We start from the raw sequence: 16,034 nt of genomic DNA on the forward strand, positions 1-16,034 counted from the left end.
GGGAGGAGAGGTGAGAGCATTCTCCTTATGGTCCCTGGTCAGGGAAGTTTTCTGTAAAGTAATAAGTAACAAAGCACAGGTATATTCATGGTCGTGCACTACACCCTCACACAGCAGTTTCTGCTGGTATGTGACATTCATTGGTTTTGCAATGCAGCCGTGTCTTAAATAATTTTTCCATGAACCATAATGGAAATGGGGTGGATAAAATCTATTTTTCCTGATGACAGTTAGGTGTCTTAACCAAAAGAGCAGTCCATTTTTTGGGTCTCTGATTTAAGACAATGCTTAAGCACAGGCAGCCTTACTGACTTTAACTAGGAATTTCTGTTGAAATGTAATTTTTCACTCTTATTTTCAGGTGTTTCAAGTTATTGTGAAAGATATGCTGAAGGAATGAAATGTGTTCTGAACACCTTCGGGCCAGTTCCAGAATTTTCAGGTGAAACTGTGCAGAAAGTCAATCAGGTAAATATGGAGTTGATAAAAACACCAACGTTCAGAACAAAAAACATTAGTTTTTATTTTAACATTTGTGCTATTTCAGTTTACTGCTAGAGGTATCTGTAGTGTGTATTTATTGTGTGAATATGAACTTTAGGGGAAAAGATCAGTACAGCATGTGAGTCCCTTTTGAAAGCACTTGGACAATAGATTATGGGAAAGCAACTAGCAATCACATTATTACCAGCGGCATTATTACTAGACAGGGGAGTCAGCTGCTAACAGCTATGGGTTATTAGCATTTAATCCTCCATGTTATTCCTTACCACTTCCCTCCTCTTATCACATCAGTCTCAGCCTCCTTTCCTACATGTATATTTATCCCGTGTCTTCCTCCTACTCCATCTTCCTGCGTAAACCTGTAGCTTTTTTCCTTCTGGGTGTTCTTTTTATACTTCACAAACCAGAGTTCCCGTTTGTCATGTGTGCAAATACATGTTTAGGAGAAGCATGTGAGCAGTCTGGTAAGGTTACTTGCATGTTTAAAGATAAAATGTGTTTAAGTGCTGTTCTGGATTGGAATCTAGTTTATGTATTAACATTTCTAAGCCCACAATGTGTTTATAGTCACTACCTAGTCATTTTGAACAACCATAGGAATCAGCTCAAGTATTGTCATTTCCCAACTCTGCCTTTTCAAAAGGTGCTTTTTTTAATGGTTCACTAAAGAATATGTGTAGGGGTTGAATAATTTATGATCAGCTGTCATAGATTAATTCCAAATATGGAGGCAGACTGTCTGGAAGATACTATTTTGTGTTCCTATTTATGTTAATGCATTTTGAGGAAAGATATTCTTTTATGCTTAAATAACATCAACTGCTTATAGTAACAATCAATAATAATTTTGGAGTCATTCACAATCAGAAGCTTTTAACTGGTGTGAAACAGTTTGGCTTTCTTTATAGAAGGCTGGATTCCACTTCAACATCTGCTTCTGTGTCTTAAGACAAGCTTGCAGGGATCGTCTGTTAGAGTAAATCATTAAGCATTTCTTACCTTACTCCTCTGTCCGTCCCTCTGATTATTTTCTAGAGTGACTGCAGCTTGCCAGTCATTGGTAGCAGGTCCATGTTTTACCCAGTTTCTCAACACTCACCTTTTAAGCACAAGACCTCAGGTCCTATTTTGGCAAAGATGACCTTGTGATCTCTATCTGCACTCTCAAAATAACTTTTTTTTCCTTGTCACTTCTAAGACAACTTTGAGTGTGCACTCAGAAATACCTTCTTTTCCCTGTCTTCCCCTGTCATTTTTATAATAACTGCTATTCTTAAGACAAAATGTTTTTATAAAAATGATATCTCTCACTGCATTTATGGGGAACCACTCACAGGAATCTGGTTCAGAACATTTATGATTTCAGCAACATGTGGCCAGGTTGTCTCCTTTCTACTTAATAAAAGATTATCATCAAAGAGACTTGACAGTGACTAGTCTCTTTGTGTGGAGCAAATTGTTGTTTCTCTAGTCATCTACATTGCCACATTCAGGATAACCTTATCCAAGTGAGAGCATTTTTATTCCCGTACAGGTTGGTTCCTTTCCAGTCACTCATGGAAAGAATTAGTGACCTATCTCTTGTGATAACCTAAATGATAATTTGTGTAGATGATGACTTGGTCTGACACAGGAAAGCAGGAAAGAAATTCTGAGAAACTTTTCACTCAGAATGTGGAATTTAGTTATCTTAAATTTTCTCTTCCAGGCACTGTCTGAAAAAATTCCAGCTGTTCCAAAAGTCCTGGATGCCAGGAGAAAATGGAGAGATGAATGTCTCACCGGTCTTGCCAAACTGAAAACACAAATGAAATCTGACTGAGATGCACCTTGTCTAACAGGAGAGACCAAATAAAGAGCAGATCTTCATAAAATGCAGAAATTTTTAGTCATGCAGAAGAGGAGGCTGAATGGGCAACCAATGATATATGCACATGGAGACCAATGAAACATTTGGTCCAAATTTGCCAAATTCATGAATGACTAGAAACAGTTATTAAAAAGTTCAGTTAAAATTTATCAAATTGCTATGTAAATGCATTAGATGTGTAAGCATTAAATAGCTTTAGCAACATTAATATTGTGCAATGCAGGAACACAATCACATTTTAAATAACACATTTTTCAACTTGCTTAGGAACTCAGCACTTGAATAATATATGCTAACGCAGGGATCTGAAACAGGCAAACATCAGCTGTTTGTCACTGGAGAAAATAAGCCCTCCCCTGCCAGTCACTGTGACAGTGAGGTTGATTTGTAAAGCAGTGACTGCAGATAGGAGAAGGTTGTATTGAGCAAACTGGATTCACTGGACGGTGAGCTGAGACCTCAGCAGCAGTTAGGGGTCACTTCAGTTCGTATCTGTTACTGTTTTACAATGTAGGGAAAAGAACTGCTCCTCCTTTCCCTCCCCTTGGCACTTCTGTACCTGTATGGTGATCTAAATGTGAGTAAATACAGCAGAATTCCCCCTTCCTCCCCTTCCCCTGGTTCTGTAAGACTTACCAGAGACCTACTTTGTCTTCAAGACTGTGCACTTGGGAACCCATGGCTTTGCTCGCTGATGTTTGATGCTGGCTGTTGGCATTGCTGCATAAGTATGCGCCTGATTTTGTGAGTTGTCTGTAAGAAATAAGAGATCTGGATTTAGTAGCTGGTTTGAGAGACAGTGTGGTGTGTAGTGCATGTGTATGAGCTTTCTCCATGACCTTTCAGATGATTTTGGGAAACCAGTTCACCTCTCTGCTGCCACATCTGTTTTATACATTGGTTGAAGCAAGATCTGCTTATTTAGGACTCAGCTGTAGTGAATGTAACAGCTGTAGCTGAAGGAATCCAGATATCTGAGTTGGAACTAGATGATCTTTAAGGTCCCTTCCAACCCAAGCCATTTGATGATTCTATGATCTGCTCTTCTGGTCCCTTACAGAGGGAAAGATCAGTGGTTTGTATGTAGCATTTATGCTTTACCGCTGCCCTTCCCTCAGGAGATACAACATCTCCACATAGAAAAACACAGGATACACCTGGAAGTAGGATCAACCTCAGGTGTTGCAGTGGCATGTTTTGGTCCACTGCAAGGTATTATTATGAACATCTATACTCTGTAATATAGTTGGACTTTGATCTTAGCTGGAACCTTGGGGCATTACTGTTAATGCAGATGGTAGGAATGACTTGAAACAGTGCATTGCACCCGCTTGAGTTATGCAGTTCTGAATTTGTGCTAGCTCGTCATGTAACTTTACAGTACACATGCAGAAGTTTTAAGCTGTCATTCTTCTAATTCTCCTGTGTTTTTTATAGAGGATGCAGTACACAAGCTGTTTTTATTAAAGCTGTAACTTTACTAGGCACCATTTTGAGCTTAGCAGAAATGACTGCATGAACATACCAAACCCACTTATTTGTGTTTAGGACACAGTAAAAGAGACGTAAGATAATTTATATTGCTGGACACAAGTGGTGGGCCAAGAACACATCTCTGGATGTAAAACATAGGATGGGAGGCATACTACAGAGGTTGCTTCTTTATAATCAGAGAAGTGAACAGGAAATTTGTAAGCTCAAATTATTACTTTATCCTAATACAGACTTAAAATGTTCACGTTTCTTCTCTTGTTTTTTATTGCCATAGTGACTGGCTTAACCAGAATTTAGATATTTGAGAAGTCAGTCCTCACTCCTGAGACCTTACTAAGCAATAGTAAATGAATTATGAGGTTGATTTCCTCATTTTGTGTATGGTTTTCCATTTCAGACAAGGCTGAAGATAGTTCTGATTACTTTCAAGATTTGACCTGCTTTTCTTGTGGGCATATGACATTGTCATAACTAATTAGCTTGCAGTGCTTCTGTTTACTCTGAAATTTTTTAAAACTTGATCATGTAATGAAATATTTGCTGCTGTCTTTATTATTTTCTTATTAATAAAATATTTTAATGAGTAAGGTATTAACTTGTGTGCTCCAGTGTGATTGATGCTTGAAAGACAGAATACTTCCATAGAGTAAGTAGCTGCTCCACAGGGTTACAGCAGATCTCACCTTGGAGCATCAGCTCCCACACAGTTTACAGCTATAAGTTGAGGAGGGGGATAGTGCTTGACAAAATGTGTATTTTAACTGACATTTGCACAGGAGTTCCAGCTCCAGGATATACTTTTTTCTCCATGAGGATTAGTCAGGCAGAGGCACAGGGTGTCCAGAGAGATGGTATAGTCTTCCAACATGCAGGTTTTCAAGTCCTGAGTGGATGAAGCCCTGAGCAGCCTGGTCTGAGTGCAAAGCTGACTTGCTGTGAGCAGGAAGTTACAGCAGAAACTTCCTAAGCTTGCTCCTGGCTTGCATTTCCTGATTTCAAGTTTTATTTTATTCTAGATAATTTTACATCAGAAATGTTGCTCCAGTCAAATATTTATGTTGTTTGATTGTCAACAGAATGAGCAGTAGTTAAATGGTCATGTAACTATTTTACAGTAAACGATGAGATATTTTGGAATAATTTATCTTGTGTTTTCTTTTTTACACAATTGCATATTTTAAAATTCTGTACTTTTTTAATTCAGGTCACACCTCTAGAATTTTCTAAGGCCATCTTTGTTGCAATGTGTTTTTCACTAATTTGATATTTATTGTTTTCCTTATTGCATGTATTTTACCGTAAATTACTGCTGCATACTGGAAACAGTGTCCAATATGTTCATACCAAAGCCTTTGATTTAATGCCAATAAAAAGAAACCATCTATGATGTGTGAGATAGGAAGAAAGGACAGATGCAGGGAAATACTCAATTGTTTCACTGAGGGAAGTCTCAGAATAGTTTTCCTATTCTGTAGTTGTATCCCTGTTTTTCTGTTAAGTCATGGTAAGTTTGAAAGTTAAAATGTGACCATTTTTCTGATTGCACTATTATCTAATTGGAATAGTATTAAACTGTGTTATCCTATCTATACCATATTTTAGGCAAAGAGTGAACTGTGCTTCATTAGGGAAGCAGGAGAAGTGTTTGTGGTACTTGTATAAAAACAGAAAAAAAAAATTTGAGACAAAGTGATATCATTGTCAGTCTCAATTTCTTGAAAGATGAGATCTGCTGCCAGTGCCTGTATAGTTCCATGTCAGGGTTGCATTGCCATAGTATGGAGTTAAAAAAGGGGTTTGAGAATCTGTAACTGTGGTACTGTTGCAGGGATGGAGATATGGAGGACAGGAGCTCTCAGTGAGAAGAAGAGCCCAGCAGATGTTAACCGTACAATTACTTGAAGTATCAGGAGGAAAACCAAATGGTCTTCTGCTTTCAGCAGCCTACCAGGCCCAAAGGGAGTGTTTCACAAATTAATTTGGATCTAGTTAGAGCAAACAAGTGTAAATGAATATGTTTGCTCTAGCTGCCTGCTCATCTGCTCTGTTCCCTCAAGCTTCAGTGTGAGCCTGTGTGTGTGTTCATGGATGTGTGAGTGCTATTGCAGAATGGAAAGACAAAAACTGACCCCAGGGGAAAACTCACATTCAATTTGGTAAGAACTTGTACCAAGCTAACAGCCAAGGATTTCTTTCTGGTTTTTTTCTGTGATTTCAAAAAGAGAAAGGAGTTCCTTCCTTCAGCATCCAATCAGAGCTAAAGAGGGGTGCAGCTTAGAGCACATCACTTAGAGGAAGTTATCTATGGACTGATATCTGTTATAGTTCATTTCTTGGGTAGGACCTTCTTCTCTAGAAAGGCTACACAAACCTCTTGGTTCTATTATAAATGAGAGATCATAAGAAAGTGGTAGTGTTCTAGTTTTCTATGGAGCAGTACAACTTATTTTCTTAACATATTCAGAGAAATGCTCCATAGGGTTGCAAGGATGGATTGCTCTTCACCAGACATTTAAATGGAGAGATGCTTGGAATAAAAGACCACTCAGTGTGCATGAGATTTCTTCTTGAATGTGGCTGTGAAATTGAGATTTTAACATGTAGCTTGGTACACTCCTTCCAGCTACTTGCATTTCACACCTGGTTTCACAAGAAGCAGAGATGTGTAAGATGCAGAATCATTCAGAAACTTGTTTCCTTTTATCTATGGGTAGAATGTAGTCTAACGTGGAAAAGTTAACTTAAGAGTCCATAGTTTCATGTGGATACAGGAAAGCTTTATGCTGAACTTACTTCTTTTATAAGAGTCTATAGAATAAGAGCTGTAAATTTGCCCTAAATTGAATGTTTGATTTGTTTAGCTTAAGCCTAGATGATGACACTGTTGTAGTTTTAACAGACTGCTCAAGGCCTCCACAAGGGTCCAACACCTCGGAGTCATCACAATGGATAGGTTTTCCAATAGAAAACATTAAAAAGGCTCTGTAATTTAAAGCACTATGAAAACCCTTCTTTCCATTCGCAATGTGTTTAACATCAGGTCTTGCAGTAATTTTTCCAATACCATAGTGGTACCTACTTTCCACATCAAGCCACAGTTGCTTGTTCTTAGTCTGCTTAAACAGGTAATGCTCCTAAGGAATACAATTGAAGCATTTTTTGGCAGCCTAACGAGAAAGTGATGAGGCTGAAAAATCCTCTGTGACTCTGATATTACTGGAAAAATGAGGTTGTTGTTTATGAGTCAGCTTTACTGCAAGCACTGTTGATATGGAGCATGTTGTTTGGTGTTTTTTTACAAATCCTACCTAATGGGCTGAAATCTGCATACTAAGTCCTTAGTAGTAATATAGGAAGTATTTCTGTGCAGTTAAAAACATATTTCTGGAATTGCCAGGTACAAAGGCAGCAGTCACAGAAGTGTGTAGTTTTCCACATTCCAGAGCACCTTGCAACCACAAAACCAGATTTTCTGATATTACTCAGCAATGCCATTTCAAAGCCATCCAGTAATGGAAAGATGTAATTGTGCCATTTCAAACACACAGACTACTGGAGACAGCAAATTGTATAGCCAGGTGATTTCATGAAATGAGCATGCCTGTTGTCCATGTTGTACTGAATTTTATGGAGTAGCATGAAGTCACGTTTGGTACTTCTACAAACCAGAAATGTTTCCATTTGCTTTTGATTTTTCTTCTTTAGAAAGAAAAGTTAACTATAAACATCATCTCCCCTCTATCAGTATCTGTATCAGTGCATAGTAAAAGGTGATTACAAAGTCTGAATATAGCTTCAGTTGCTGAGACATCTCATACTACTCCAGTGTGTTGTTTACAAAACAAAAATTATTAAAAATAAATATATGACTGCAGAGAAAATAGAGAATACAATTTTTCTTAGGAAGATGCAGGTATTATTTTTATAGTGACAAATAAAATCAGATTTAATCTGATCTTAGTCTCCTAATAGTTTATTATAATGGAAAAACAGTAGGTAGGGATTAATGCAAACATATTTAATTATCAGTAAAAAGGAGGTAGATGCATGTTTGTTGCACAGTGTAAACAGTGCTTACTGCATCTGAATATAGCTTTTGGTTTCAAGTCTCTTCTTAAAAAACTACAGTCCAGACTCCTCTGGAGTGTGCTGCCATAAAACGTGCTGTAACAACTGTCCAGACAGTGGCCACTGACTGTAGCCTTGGGTAGTTACTGCCATGTCCACCTTATTGGCAGTCCTGTCCCCATGCCTATGAAGAGCAAAACAAAGCGTAACTTCCAGCTGCCACCTCTTCTGGGAGCTGCAGGTAATTTTCTTGGCTGTTGCTAAAAGGACTTTGCTCCGGCACGCTGCTGCTGGCCGTGCTGGTGCAGGTCAGTAAACAGGCGATGTGGGCAGCCTTGCCCACAGTCCTGGGTTTGTTCTGTTTCTTAGGCCAGGTCACTCTGTGCTGGCCTCCAGCATGGCTTGCTGCCCTGTTCTTGTAGCAAAGGGCTTTTGGCTGTACTGCCTGTATAGGCCAGTCTGCCCAGCTCCTGGGAAGCCAGCCACAGTCTGTTGCAGAGCTGGCAATGCTCATTTATCCATTTTCCAGGACAAACTTGGACTATTCACCTATAAAATCAATTTTTTCCTTCCAAGATAGTTTACCTGTGATAGCTGATACCCATCTGCCCTGGTGCTGTGCTGGACCAAGCTCTTTTCTGTGATCCCTGCTGCAGCTTTGCTGGTTTTCACTGATGTGGGTTACTACACATGTTAAAGGAGGGCTTTAACATGACCATGCTCATGATTTATGAGTAATTTAAAAAACAGATAATTTGTAAGTTGCCTAATTAAAGCAATGTTGAGACACTTCTAGAACTACACACAACCACCATGTTTATAGCAGGAAAGCACAGACACCAGAACTGAATAAAACCCAGCTACCATGGGAAGACTGGTTTGTTTAGCATTAACACCACAGCTGTCCCTTACTTTTGGCAACACTCAGTGAGCTTGTTTTTAATAGTGGCACTGAAATAGTGTTATTCTGGTTGCTTCTCATCCTTTTAGTGTGCATTGCCGCAAGAAGTTTCTCTGAGGGAAGCAAAACCTTGTATTTAGCAGCCATTTTTAAAAAAAATATGGTCCTTTGTATGATTTCTAAGCTCATGTAGCCATATGGGTATATTCTATAGTTTGTTGTATTCTTTTTCCTTTCTTTTAAGCTTTCCTTTGAATTGTCCATTCACCATCTACCTCTCTTTCCACATTAGTTTCTTGTGGTGACCCTTCATTACTGATGTTTCTCAGCTGCTGAGAGGATAATTTTTAATTTAAAAGCATCACATGGGGATTAACTGCTACCCAGATATTGTACCAACTTCTCACTCCAGCCTCTACAAGCAAACCCTTTGTGGTGAATACTGGTTATTTTCACTCATTAGATTGGATCCAAACTCTAGATCTGGCCATATGGACCCAGTTTCATCATGGCTAGTGTTTCAAGAGTGTGTTTTGCTCCTTCCCATTGTAGTTCCCCAGGCACAGCCCAGTGGCCCATTGGCAGAAACTCCTCTGACTCACATTCCTCCCAGGACACTGCTGCAGGTACAGGTGTGCCAAATGCAGCCTTTTCCTAATCCCCTCTGTTGACAGCAATGTTTGACTTCTCCAATTTAATCTCATTATAGCTTCCAAGATGAAGCTGCTCCCTATTTTATGTCTGCCTCAGTGTTTATCTGTCAGCTTGGTGATTGCTGAGATCATTGGTGATCAACTACTCTGTAAGCCTTAAAACAAAGTTTTGGCAGAAGGCCTTTTTAGACCACAGGGATTTTATGTTTGGATTTGGAAGGCACAGGGCAGTAGAAGAAGGACCCTTGTGATCAGCACAGTCCCTGTAATGTGGGACATTATATTCCTTTTTTAGCCTCACAGGGCAGCTCTCCCAATCCCTGGTTCCTGCCTGATGCTTTTTCAACTCCTTGCATCCTCCCTGAGAAGCAGAGACCCCACACAGATGATGTGTGTTGGATGTACCACTGCTCATTGATGTAGCTTTTCTGAGCCCTCGTTCCCTCTAGCTCTCATATTTTTTCTTTCTATTGCCCAGCAATGGGATACATTTTTGTTTGTTTCCATTTTTTGCTGTTTGGCAAATACTGTTGTTCTAGTCATGGTTTTCTCAGGGAAACCTTTCTATTTTTGTTACTTGAACTATTATTTTCACATGTTTTTTAGTGGTATATCCAACAATTTTACCTGGAGAAAGCTTTCATAGCTTTTATGGCAAATCTGTGACACCTCTTCCTCTTTTTTTATTCCTTTTGTGAGGAAGTTATGAAATGTCTAATGCCTCCAACTTTCGTGAAGGTTTGGAATGGAGCCAGCTACAGTTCACACAATTCCACCCTTGGCTAAAATCCCCAGTTTATATACCTGGAAAAACCGCAGTAACTGGGTGGAGAAAGCATAGTCTCCACAATTAAAACACAAGCTGACTTTATGAAGGGAAATTTATTAGGGGAGAATTTTATGACAGTATATTTTCACCTCTGGCAATAATCTCATACACAGCACAACAGATAGCACAGGGCTGAACAACACCCTGAGCCACAGCCCAGACTGAGGGAAACTGCACTGCAGGATCCTCAGATCTGTGTCAGCATCTCCCTTCACTGCCCAGGAACACAGGCAATGGTCCTGGCCCATTCAGTTTCTTTTTTTTTTTTTTTTTTTTTTTTGCATTTGTACCTTTATATAGTTCCTGCCCTACTACCCAATATTTCTAATTTTGTTAATCCATGCCTGTTTGGATGTCCCTTGCAGTCTCCTTCATTTTCCAGTTGCCTACTTTGCCAACTGCATCATTATATTCCCATTTTTCCCTTGGTGGAGGCTGGCAGTGCTCTGGGTCATGCACCCTCCCAGGGGAAGAGGATTGGAGATGACAGAGGCTGCAAGAGCTACACAGGAGCCTGATCTGAGGGTGGCACCTTAGTAGACGTCACTTATTCAAGCCATGGTCTCAGCCCTGAGCATGGCAAGTTAAAAAAACTTGACTGGGATTTGATCCCCTGTCAGCCCAAGACCAAGCAGATTTATCACCTGCTGCTCAGTCTCCCGCATCTCCTCTTTCTGATACCCACGATTTTGACTGACCGTTATTTTAACCATTTGCGTGGTCTTAAGCTTTGTTCCTTTTTGTGGGCATGGAGACCATCTTCATATACTTACCTACACTCTTGGGCTCATTGCTTATGAAATAGATTTAATAATATTTTTCAAGCTTTTACAAGGTTGTATGAAGCTTACCCTAGCTGCAAATACAAGTATCAAGAGAGTCTGATCCACAGCTTAGATTTTTTTTAAAAGTCTTCCTCAGTGTAAATTAAGCAACTGAACCAGTTATTTAGAGCAGTTGCAGAGGTCTTTGAGTTCTTTTAGGAAAGGATTGATACACACCTCTTGGAGATTATGCAGATATCGTTAGTACAAATCAGAGATCCTTGATCCCTATAAACATGCAAATTAGAAACAATTAAAATATACAACATGGCCTAATGCTTAATGTAAGCATACACCCAATGCTCATGCAGACACAAATTAGTTTATCTAAAGAGACCAAGAGGAAGTTGAAGAAAAAGGTGGGATGACACTTGATCACAATAAGTAAAGTCGAGCTCTGAGAAGGTGATTTCCAAAGGGGTATTTTGGGAACATTTTAGGTCATTGTACAAAACAAGCAAACAAAAAAAAAAAAAAAAAAACCAAAACCACAAAAAAATCCAAACCCAAACTTTCTGTAAACAAGAAGACAAGGAAGCAATCCAAGATAGAGTGGTGGGTGGGCATTTTGGAAACATGGTAAAGCTACACAAACAATACATAAAATGATAATTTCCAGAAGGGTATGAGCAAGCCAGGGCTGCTGGGATATCCCCATTGCACAAACTAATGAAGAAATCACAAGAGCAGATGCTCATAACTTTTAGAAAGGGGAAGCTGTGAAGGAAATAGGAAATAAAGTCAAGACACAGGCATGTTGAAATAACCAGGGAAGGACGAATCACTGTCATCACTGAGGCTGTGACAGGTGAGAGAACTGAAGAGGGAAACAGGAAATGGATGTGAAACTAGTGGGGAAAGGCTGCTGGAACATCAGAAAAAATCTGCAAAACCAGGAGAGTGTAAATAGGAACAGACTAGTAGGTTTTACTGCCCTTCCCTGATTTTATGAAAGATCACCTCAATGCTTCCTTAGAGATACTATGGGAGTCAGTATTGAAAGCAGCCTTGGTGAAAGTTGCTGTCAGTGGATTCACATCACTTTAAAGGCAGCAGTGAGCAAGGAGAAGCCAGTCAACCCCAATAGTGGGGCAGGGAGCTGGGGATGCCATGGGCTGGTCATGCTCATTCCTTGCAGGAGGCATTGGCTTCAGGAGGCAGCATTTTACAGGGTAAACAATGTCATGCAGACACTAAAATGGCAAGACTGTCATAAAACAAAATGAAGGTTTCAACAAGATTGCAGTTTTTCAAGAATTAGCAAACCTTCAGGCAATTGCCATTGTAAGTACTAATGGGGCTAAGGAGTTGTGGAGCTCCTGTGCTTCTCATTTCCATGAGCAGCAATTTGGCATTTGGGGCTGGGAGAGATAGTCCCATGGAAGATCTGAATGCTATTCCTTGATCAGTGCCTGTAAGACAGTGTAAATGGCAGACATATTTAAATTAGTGACAACAACTCTCCATTGTCCTGCAAGAGTCAGTCCTTTCACTTTAGATTTACAGCCTCTCATCTCCAGTGTCTTCACTCCATCTAAGGCAAAGGGCAGAGTGTTGTTGTGCAGGAATTAATAAATAACAGATAGGTACTATGTTGGCAGATGGACTCTGCACCACTGACTCCTCCATGGATGATGACAAATGGAGATTTGCTCAGCCACCCATGTTGGACAGTACACTGGTACTGGAACCATTGTTTGAACCTCTCTTTGGTGTCCAAGTGCAAATGTCTCCAATCCTGTGTGTGATGGGTCCATGGGTGTCATTCCATGGATTGATGATGGCTACAGCAGGCAAAAGGCTGGGTAATTAAAAGATGTAAAGTTGAAAAAAACAGGCAGATTAAAAGGACTGGTTGTAAAACAAAGTGAGTATTCTGTGAGATAAAGGTACATAATGGGCTGCAGCTGAAAAGATGATAGTAATGATAGATAAAGAATGTCCTGAATTAATCAATTCCTTTGTGTAAGTATTTATGTTTTGCAAATCATTATCACTTAGCAACCTACATTGTAATTTTTACTTTTACATACTTAAATTGTTTCCTGGGGATATTATCTTTCTCTGGCTCAGCAAAATTAAAACAGTAGCTCACTTAACACTGCCTATAAGTAGATGGAAATAGTTGGTTCCAGATGTGTTATGAATTGTGCTCAGAGAATTAACATGGTTTAGATCATAGAAAGTGGAGCATATTTGCTGTTCAACACTTTCTTATGGAGCAGTAATCTGTGTTTAGCTTTATGGATCTTATCAAATGCTTGTTCAAGCCAAGTCACAGCTCTTGCCAAGAATACTTAATACCATGTTTGAGGCGATGAAATGTAAGCCAGGAGGAGACCTGGCAGGATTGCTGGGTTCCCTCTCTGCACTGAGACACCCTGCCGGACCCCTGCCACAGGCACTCAGTTCAGCAAAACATCACACCCAGGTTTGTCTAAGGACTCCTGAAAAATCTTTCTGGAAAGGGATTCTCCAGCCTTTCCCAACACTCCACGCCTTGCACATCTTGGAAATGTTCCCTAGTGGGTTGTCAAAGGACTCTTTGTTGCAGAAGGAAAATTGATTTCTTCATGTCTTTGTCTACAGATAATATAAACCAATAATTTTCTCAAGAAGGCTGTATGTGTTAGAGGATTGTTTCCATCTCTGTTCCTAATATTCTTTCCTTGGACTAAAGGAGCTGTGTTTTTAATTTTTAATTCCTTGCTGTATAATTCTCTTGGTTCTTGTGCTCCTTGAATGCTTCTCAATTTGTCCAGATCTGCAAGTACTGTGTCCAGACCAGGACCCCACACTCCAGTTAGTTCATGCAAACATCTTTAGCCTCTATTAAATCACACCATATCAAGAAGTGCTCACTTCTGTTTTAAGAAGTGAAGATAATGAATGTCTTTTCCCACCCTCAGACTGATTGGCTGCCATGCCAGAGTGGCCCACAACATGCTCAGTGGTGATTCCAGCCAAACTCTGGCATGCTCAGACCTCCCACCTGGACTGCATGCACCTCTTGACCTTCCTCTTGCATGCTGTTATTTTCAGCCCTAGATGAGCAAAGAGTGAATCAGTGGAGAAACAGGAGTGGATGATGAGTGGCTTTGTACTTTTCTTCCTCTCTGAAATCTGCTGTCCAGCACTTGTGGGTGGCAGGGAGGGAGGACTGGGCTGGGCTGTGAGTCATCCTCCATTCCCTGCTCTCCTCCTAAGCCAGGAGCTGCTTGTTCCCTGCCAGCTGAAAACTATGGCCAAGGCCCTGGCCCCATGCTTGTAAGGAAAAAATCTTCCCTCCCTGTGCATATCTGCTGCTGTGGCACAAACATGGCCTCATTTAGAGCAGCGCTTCCTTCCCTTTGCTCTGATGGATGAGGCCTGCACTCTTCTGTGTCACTGCTGACAGCAGATACCTGCTGCTGTCCTGCTGTACAGCCCAATCAATGGCTTCACCATAAATAATTTCAGCACAAAAATGGGCCCAAAAGTCTGCGAAAATCCAGCAGTTGTCCTATGACGTCTTAACACCTGATAGAGAGCAGGTGGATCCACAATGTGAGTGTTTTCAGTTCCTGAGCTGATTGACAACAAGGAAAGTTTAGACACTTGAACAATAGCTGCATTAATGCTAGAGGTACAGACCTGAAGGGAGAGGTGAACTGACGGGTTAAACATTAAACAGCCTTCAAAAATAGCCTTCAACTGTTAAAAATAGCATGTCTATGGCCATAACTTTCCACTGAGAGTTCCCTTTGACACCTAAGACTCTCAAACACACAAGATATCCATGCACAGATGCTCTCCATCAGGGCCTGTCCACACTCCAGCTGTGGTGGGGCAGGACATACCCTGCCTGGGCTAGGCTGGGGGAGCCGTGCGACAGAAAAGCGGGTACACACACCTGGCACTGCTCCAGTACTGCCAGCATCTGAGACTCAGAGGTCTGGGGCAAAACCATGCAAGCTTTCATTGTCAAGAATGCTTTCTATTTGTTGTTAATAGTTTGGGAGGGTTTTTTAATTAGTTCTTTATATTAGAGTATTTGGCTACTTTAAGATAACTCTTTATTTCCACTATACACAAACTGCAGGATTAATAACACACGGTGGGAGATGGTTTTGATTTGACCTCTTGCCTGTGCTGTTTGCAGAGATCTTCACACTCGCCAGGTGACACAAACAGCCCTGACTTTCCAAAGAGGGTATCTAGTATCAGTCAGCACTCATAAAATCCTGCAAACTGATGATCAGCATTGCATGGCTGTGCCTTCAATTTTGCTTGGTATTTGTAAATAATTTCTAAGAAGGTTCTGTATGAAGATGTTGAGGAAGAAGTGCAAGATTGCATGCTGCAACAGTATTTTCTGATTATCTTTTTCTTGTGAAATCTAAGCCCTCCTCACGTATGAACAGGCGAACCCTGCTCAGCATCTTTGAGTAAGGGGTGGCCTTTTTACCTGCTCTCCACTCCAGGAAAAGGTCATCCTTCTCCCCTGCCCTTCGGTCCTGTGGGGACCCACCAGAGCAGCAGGTAGCAAAGCCACCCTGGCTCTAAGTAGGCCAGTGTGGGGGTATTAGGCATCCACTCACCGCATGCCTCACTGCCTGTGCCCGGAGCAGACGTGTTCCACTGCCTTTATGTAACCCCCTACAGGGCTGGCTGCTGCCGGGGACAGCCACCACCCCCACTGCCACCAGCGCCCAACAGCGACCTCAAGCTGCAGGTGACACTGAAGCCTGCTGTGAAGAGTCAGAGCTGCCTGTGAGCCCGGTGCAGGACCTGCTACAGCAGTGCCAACCCTGAGCTGAAAAGCCCACCTGGGCAAAACCCTTGGTCCTGGCTGGTAGGGCTAACACTCTGTTCCCGCTTTCCTGAGGGTCACCATCAAATTTTGTGTCAA

The 16,034-nt window shown here is 40.9% G+C and overlaps 1 protein-coding gene and 1 long non-coding RNA gene across 2 annotated transcripts in view; one reads left to right on the forward strand and one right to left on the reverse strand.

The window, feature by feature from the left end:
* CRYL1 (crystallin lambda 1) overlaps window positions 1-4,459 on the forward strand; it is a 51,199-nt gene extending 46,740 nt beyond the window's left edge. The window contains exons 7-8 of the mRNA XM_021539960.2: window positions 362-468; window positions 2,213-4,459. Coding sequence (XP_021395635.1) covers window positions 362-468; window positions 2,213-2,326 — 221 coding nt within the window. The 3' untranslated portion in view covers window positions 2,327-4,459. The remainder of the gene's footprint in view (window positions 1-361; window positions 469-2,212) is intronic.
* Window positions 1-16,034, reverse strand: part of LOC116183414 (uncharacterized) — a 79,199-nt gene that overhangs the window by 46,611 nt on the left and 16,554 nt on the right. Inside the window, exon 3 of the long non-coding RNA XR_004148043.3 lies at window positions 3,011-3,127. This is a non-coding gene — a long non-coding RNA (uncharacterized LOC116183414). The remainder of the gene's footprint in view (window positions 1-3,010; window positions 3,128-16,034) is intronic.

Source organism: Lonchura striata, chromosome 1, assembly GCF_050655825.1.
Source record: "Lonchura striata isolate lonStrDom1 chromosome 1, ASM5065582v1, whole genome shotgun sequence".
NCBI classification, from domain to species: domain Eukaryota; kingdom Metazoa; phylum Chordata; class Aves; order Passeriformes; family Estrildidae; genus Lonchura; species Lonchura striata.